The sequence below is a fragment of the Rhincodon typus genome, chromosome 27, assembly GCF_021869965.1.
Source record: "Rhincodon typus isolate 14 chromosome 27, sRhiTyp1.1, whole genome shotgun sequence".
NCBI classification, from domain to species: Eukaryota; Metazoa; Chordata; class Chondrichthyes; order Orectolobiformes; family Rhincodontidae; genus Rhincodon; species Rhincodon typus.
The window spans coordinates 39,018,801-39,026,398 of record NC_063358.1 but is presented as its reverse complement, the minus strand read 5'-3'; the positions used below and the strand labels follow the sequence as shown (position 1 = coordinate 39,026,398).

Sequence of the window (7,598 nt, the reverse complement as noted above, 5' to 3'; positions counted from 1 at the left end):
CCCATGGCCACCCCATTTGTCTGTAAGAAGTGGGAGGAATTGAAAGAGAAGTTGTTGACGGTGAGGACAAGTTCGGCTAAGAGGATGAGGGTGTCAGTGGAGGGGGACTGGTCGGGCCTGCAGGACAGGAAGAAGCGGAGGGCCTTTAGGCCATCTGTATGGGGAATGCAGGTGTATAGGGACAGGACGTCCATGGTAAAGATGAGGTGTTGGGGACTGGGGAATTGGAAGTTCTTGAGGAGGTGGAGGACGTGGGTGGTGTCACGGACGTAGGTAGGGAGTTCCTGGACCAAGGGGGAGAAAATGGAATCCAGATAGTTGGAGATAAGTTCGGTGGGGCAGGAGCAGGCGGAGACAATGGGTCGACCAGGGCAGTCAGGTTTGTGGATTTTGGGAAGGAGAAAGAAGTGGGCGGTGCGGGGTTGGGGAACGATGAGGTTGGAGGCCGTGGGTGGGAGGTCACCTGAGGTGATGAGGTTGTGGATGGTTTGGGAGATGATGGTTTGGTGCTCGGGGGTGGGGTCATGATCCAGGGGACAGTAGGTGGTGGTGTCGGAGAGTTGGTGCCTGGCCTCGGCGATGTAGAGGTCAGTGCGCCATACTACAACTGCGCCTCCCTTGTCCGCAGGTTTTATGGTGAGGTTGGGATTGGAGCGGAGGGCTGTACATTCTGCGGGGGAGAGCTTGGAGTGGGTGAGAGGGGTGGACAGGTTGAGGCGATTGATGTCTCGACAGCAGTTGGAGATGAAGAGGTCGAGGGAGGGTAGGCGGCCTTGGGGTGGTGTCCAGGAAGAGGGGGTGTGTTGGAGGTGGGAGAAGGGGTCAGTAGAGGGAGGGTTAGGTTCACGGTTGAAGAAGTAAGCGTGGAGGCAGAGGCGGCGGAAAAACTGCTCAATGTCCAAACGTGACCAGTATTCCTTGATGTGTGGGTGGAGGGGGACAAAGGTGAGCCCTTTACTGAGGACTGACCATTCGTCCTCAGTAAGGGGGAGGTCTGGGGGTATGGTGAAGACCCGGCAGGGCTGAGTGTTGCTGTCTCCTCTGGAGCTGCTGGCTGTGGAGGCGGTGGGCGGAGTTGCGTCGGTGCAGGCTATGGGCGGAGTTGCGTCGGTGTAGGCTATGGGCAGAGTTGCGTCGGCGATGGCGGAGTTGCGTCCGCGGCGGTGCGGGATAGGCGGCAGCAGCGGTGACGGTAGGCGCGTCTTCAGTGTCTGTGGTGTTGGTCTCGGAAATGGAGGCGGTGGCATCAGCAGCGATGGCGTTCACTGTCCCAGAAGTGGGGTACCCAGCGGTGGTGGATGTGACGTCATCTGTGGGTTCTCCAACAGTGGCCTCACGGCTAGTGGCGGCGGGCACATTGTGGGGAAGGTCCTGGGTACGGCTGGGGATTTGGGAGGTGGAGGAAGCCCGTTTTGGGTGGTAGGCACCAGTAAGTTTACTGTACTTACGGTTTTTAGTGTCCGATAAAGCTGAGTAGAATTGAGAGTTCAGGTTGTGGATCCTATGTAGAATAAAAAACAGGAGCGATCCTTTGCAGGTCTGGGAGAGGGAGGCTCCAAGCTGGGGTAGGCTTGATTGTCGTGCCTGGAGATGCCGGCGCATTGCTGCGAGGGTGTGTTTCAGGAGTCGCAGGAAGAAACGCTTCTGAAGGATCTCAATGCTGTGAATATAGACATTGTCATGGTTGGGGCCAAATTGGGAAGGCCTGAATGTGGACTGTAGTCCGTTGGGGATGACCTGGTTCCGTAGGCAGGTACTAAGCTTCAAAATCTCCCCTCCCCCTACCGCATCCCAAAACCAGCCCAGCTCGTCCCAGCCTCCCTAACCTGTTCTTCCTCCCACCTATCCCCTCCTCCCACCTCAAGCCGCACCCCCATTTCCTACCTATTAACCTCATCCCGCCCCCTTGACCTGTCCGTCCTCCCTGGACTGACCTATTTCCTCCCTACCTCCCCACCTACAATCACCTTTACTGGCTCCATCCCCGCCTCTTTGACCTGTCTGTTTCCTCTCCACCTATCTTCTCCTCTATCCATCTTCTATCCGCCTCCCCCTCTTTCCCTATTTATTTCAGAACCCCCTTCCCCTCCCCCATTTCTGTTGAAGGGTCTAGGCCCAAAACGTCAGCCTTCCTGCTCCTATGATGCTGTTTGGCCTGCTGTGTTCATCCAGCTCTACACTTTGCATAAACTTAGATTGTTTTCACTGGAAAACCGATGGCTGAGGGGTGACCTGGCAGAGGCATATAAAATTGAGAGGCATTGATAAGGTGGATAGTCAGAGGCTTTTTCCCAGGATGGAAAGGTAAACTACAAGAGGACACAGGTTCAAAGTGAGAGGGGAAAAGTTTAAGGGGGAAGTGTGGGGAAAATTTTACTTCGTAAATTTGTTCTTCCATTTCCCTGTAACTGCATCTTGTTTGTTTTTTAGCACTAGCTAAATCAACTCTACCTTGCCCCTTCTCAGGCATTCTCATTTCCAGCACTTCACCATCTCTTCCCTTTTCTTCACTTCCTCTTTTTCTGTACCAAGGAATATTTAACACCCAGTCCTATCCTTATTTGAGCAAAATCTCCACTGGAGCCACCATGCAATATTTCCACATGGCAACCTGCATCTGTAACTCACCAAAACTTTTGTTTACCACATGCTGTCCATTCATACATATGCCCATTAACCCGGATTTAGATTTTATGATTTTTTCCCTTAGTCTGGCCCCACCTATCAATTTACTACTCCTATTTCAGTGCTATTGTTCTCTTCCAAAAGTCCTCCTTCCTGCATCAACTTTCCAGCCACGAATTAATCTGCTTTATCTTCCTACTTCTATGCTCACCTACGCGGCACTTGGAATAATCAATTAAATTACTATTTTTGACATCACACTTTCTAATTTCCTACCTCGGTCTCTAAATTCTGACAGCACAATAACATCCCTTTTTCTATCCATTTTGTTGGTACCATTTTCTCTTAGCATGCTTGTAGCTGTTCAGTGATATCCTTGTCCGTTACATCAGACACACAAACACACCATTCTGGATTCATGTATCTGACCACAAGAAAATCTCTGTTCTCCGAACTATCAAATCACCTTTCAGTATTGGTTTTCCAATCTTCCTTCTCGCTCCTCGGCAGCCACCTGTGTGCTGTGGAATTGGCTCTGGCTGCACTCCCTATACTCAGGGCTGGTCAGATCTGAATACCAATCAGAACTTGAACACATTTAGGGGGCTTCTGCACTTCCTGCCTGTTTATTCATGACTGTCAGGTGGTGCCCCATTTCATCACACCCTGAATACTCTTAAACTGTTCACTGACCGTGTCTAAATTCATATAGCTCTCTACCTCATGGATACACTGGAATCATGCCATCTGCTGCTCAAATTCTGAGACCAGCAGTGAAGCTGCTGTAACTGATGACACTTCCTGTATGAATGGTTATTCGTGATTATGGAATTCTAGTGCTCCCACACTGCACGGAATGCTCAATGAAATGCTTGAAGCAACACTGCCATTCCCCCAATTATTAAGTAAGATAGACATCGTTTGTATCTTAGGATATCAAAGAACATTGGCAGTGAATAAAAAATAAATAAAGTACAGGATCAAGCATGATTGTTTTATGGTGCAGTCTTGAGGAGTTATACATTCTATTCCAGCATTTGTTTCGTTCTTGTAACCTCAGTATTGACAACTGTAGTCAGTAATCAAAGTCCTCCCATTTTTTAAAAATCTGTCTTTGAGACATAAATATACTGGTGAGGCCAGCATTTGATACTCATACTTTTCTGTCCTTGACAAAGTGTTGCTGAGCTGCTTCTTGAACTTCTGTAGTCCATACTGTATGGTGCATTTTTCCTTTGCAGTCTGATATAACCAAGTGGCTTGATGGGCTATTTCAGAGGGCAGTTAGTCAACCACATTGCTATGGGTCTGGAGTTTCACATAGGCCACACCAGGTTGAGAAGATGTCGGTTTTCCTGCCCTGAGGACTTTGGTGTATCAGATAGGCTTTTACAGCAATTTATTAGTTGCAGGGTCACCAATAATGGGAAACTGATATTTTACTCCAAATAGTTAATTCATTAAATTTAAACTCCCCACCTGCCATACTACAGATTTTAATACAAGTCTCTGAGCATTCATCCATTTCTTTGGGTAACTGGTCCAGTAACATTACCACAATGCTATCATGCCCAAGTAATCAATATTCCACTTACTGTAATCAATTACTCCAATCGGTGGGGCACTGTAATCAATAATCCTAGCTGTGAAATAACTCCCAAAATTTACACTCCAAAATTCAGCTTCTTTACCCCAGCAGTAAACCATAGACAAATTAAATAGTGTAACTTCACGACCTGGTACACAGATAGATTTGAATAGTCTAAGTTATTTTACTTCAGTCCATCAAATGGTCACATTCACGTAGCAGGCTCTTGCAATTCTTATCAATGTCACTTGAGTTATTTGGTTTGCTTTACACGAGCAAGAAAACAAAATTACTCCTTTTGCAGTTAAATAATTTGATATGTAAATTTCTTATTGAGTTACCTAATTTGCAATGGGGTCAGCTACCAGTTGGCTGGATGGCTGGTTTGCAATGCAGAGCAACAACAGCCTGGGTTCAATTCCAAACCAGCTGGGGTTACCATGAAGGACCGTCCTTCTGAACCTCTCCTGTCACCTGATGCGTGCTGACACTCAGGTTAAACCACCACCAGTCATCTCTCTCCAGTGAGAGAGCAGCCCTACAGTTCCAGTAGAATTATGACCTTTGTCTTTACTTAATTTCCAATACCTTCTGTGTCTCGGGTGGTCCAATCTCCACATTTGTTCGTTCCTTCTCCCACTGGCGGCTGGTCTCTAGACCTGGTTCTTCATGTGCATATTCTGACATCAGGCCTTTCACATTTAATTCTTGTTCTTCCCAGGAACCACATCCTACAAATACAGACGTCAATTCCTTCATTCTCTGGCTGCAGTCAGGTTGGGCCTTCTCAGTACAGCAATTTTTCTGAGAGTCTGCTACAGTACTGTCTGAAACTTCCACTTTTGCTGAATTCATTGCATAAACGACAGCCTGCAAGCTGCCTGGGCCTCCTGCTGCATACGATATGTTGGATGAGATGTTTTCTGCTGAATCAAGTATTAATTCCCCAGAAACTCCTTTCATGTACTCAACTGGAAATGAATCCGAGTCTGCCTCCATATTTCAGGGAATTACGGATACTCTGTTGCCTCTGATTTACTAGAAAATCCCTGTGAGTTTAAAAAAAGGTAAACAATTATTGCAGACATGGAGGACAATTTATTGCCACAAACATTCTTGTAACTTTTCAATAAATTGGTTTGTATTAGCCATGTCTTCAATCTCTCCTTTAGAGGTTATGTCTTACAAGCAGCAGTCACAACATTCAATTGATCAATTTGTCAGTAGGTACCATTATAACGGTTGAAGACTGCCATAATTCAGAGACTGAGCTGCTTGAGCAGATGAATCAAACACAGTGAACACTAGAAAAACTCAGCAGATCTGACAGCATCTGTGCAGAGAGAAACAGAGTTAACGTTTCAAATCCAATATGGCTGTTCTTCAGAACTTCTTTCTGTTCTGCAGTCATACCGGATGCAAAACGTTAACTCTGAGTGATATGCTAAGTTTTTCTCACATTCTCTGTGATTGTGTCAGATTTCCAGTAGTATTTTGCTTCTTTTCAAAAGGATAATTTTCCAAAAAGACTTATAGAAAAAGAAAACTCACAACATTGACATACTGCTTAAAAAATGACAGAAAATATGAAGCAATTGCAGCTTGACGACAACTTTTGTAAGCATTAAGTAAAGTCACCAGTCTGCAGAAAGCAAGCTAGCTGCGAGGGCAGTGCAGTCCATTGCATTCATGGTGAAGCTGCTTAAGGTTCCAAGATCTTTCTAAGTCATGTGCAAAGGGATACCGGGCTCGCAGATGCAGTAAATCTGATTCCAAAGATACAATGCGAAGGTACAACATGATGTGCCCAACAGAAAGCATATGCAGCATGCTAGCAGCAACAAGGAGTGTGCCAGGGACTTTCATGCAAGCAATACGTAAAGGTACTGGCAACACAGACCAAGGTGAAAAATCAAAGCCAAAAGAAACTTCAACAGAAAACAAGCAGGCTTTCCACTTTGTGAATGTGATACATTGTGTAGACAACATCCAACATTTTTACCACTATGAACATCATTCAACACATAACTCAACATGCGAGCTAGCGCAAACATCCTCTAAGACATTATCCAGAAGGATGATACAGCAGTGGATTTATACAAAAGGTGACGCTTATGGACGACACTGAGTTCAACAGCTGCAGCAGTCCTCGAGTATGGAATGTGTACTTAAAAGAGAGGTTAGGACAGTTACATGGGAATATGAAAGGATACTGGCAGGAAAGATAAAAGAAAATCCTAAATTGTTTTGCAGGTATATTAAGTGTAGAAGGATAATAACGGAAAGAGTAAGGCCCATTAAGGACCAAAGCTGTAATTTGTGCATGGAGTCAGAAGATGTAGTTAGGGTTCTAAATGAATACTTTGTGTTGGTGTTCACTAGTGAGAGAGACGATAAGTACAGAAATCGGGGAGTAGGTCTGTGATAACATTTCAAAAAATTAGCACAAACAACAGGATTTGTGTGACCTAGCAGGCTTAAAAAGTAGACAAATCTTCAGTGCTGGATTTAAGGTATTCAAGGTAGTTGGCGCAGTTAAAGGAGGAAATAGCAGGGGCGCTTTCAAAAACAATTAAGTTTCTCTCTGGGCATCAGAGGATTGGAGGGGAGCCAATGTGTACCATTACTCAAGAAGGATGCAGGCAATAAGCCAGGAAACTACAGGCCAATCAGTCTAATCCCAGTGTTGGGGAACCTATTGGAAGCAAATTTGAGGGACAGAATTAATCTGTATTTGAAAAGGTAGGGATTAATCTGGGACAGACACATGATTTTGTTAAAGGGAGGTCATTTCTGACCAATTTGATGGAATTCTTTGAAGGAGTGACCAGATGTAGAGATGAGGATAATGCCTTTTTTAAAAAATTCACTTGTGGAACATGGGGATCACTGACTGGCCAGCATTCATTGCTCATCTCTAGTTGCCCTTCAGAAGGTGGGGGTGAGCTGCCCTCGTGAACCATTGCAGTCCATATGCTGTAGGTGGACCCACAATGCCCTCAAGGAGGAAATTCCAGGCTTTTTACCCAGCAATGAAGGAATGGCGCTATTTCCAAGTCAGGATGGTGAGTGGTCTGGAGGGAAACTTGCAGGTTGTGGTGTTCCCATATGTCTGCTTCTAGGTGGAAGTGGTCATGGGTTTGGAAGGTGCTGTCTAAGGATCCAAGGTGAATTTCTGCAGTGTGTCTTGTAGATGGTACACAAGAGAGAACAGGTGTTGATTTAAAACCAGCGATATTTGGTATACGAATAGATTCAAGCATACAAATTTGGAGCAGCAATAGACCATTCAGCCACTTAAGTCTTTTCCACCATTTGATAAGATCATGGTTGATATGACTGTAGGCTTAGATTAGAAGAGAAATCTATGGGTCAGACCCAGAGG

At 45.6% G+C, this 7,598-nt stretch overlaps 1 protein-coding gene across 1 annotated transcript in view; it reads right to left on the bottom strand.

Moving 5' to 3' along the window:
* Window positions 1-5,231, bottom strand: part of LOC125486257 — a 14,744-nt gene extending 9,513 nt beyond the window's left edge. Inside the window, exon 1 of the mRNA XM_048612963.1 lies at window positions 4,802-5,231. Within this exon, the coding sequence (XP_048468920.1) occupies window positions 4,802-5,212 (411 nt within the window). The 5' untranslated portion in view covers window positions 5,213-5,231. The remainder of the gene's footprint in view (window positions 1-4,801) is intronic.
* Window positions 5,232-7,598: the final 2,367 nt, after the last annotated feature.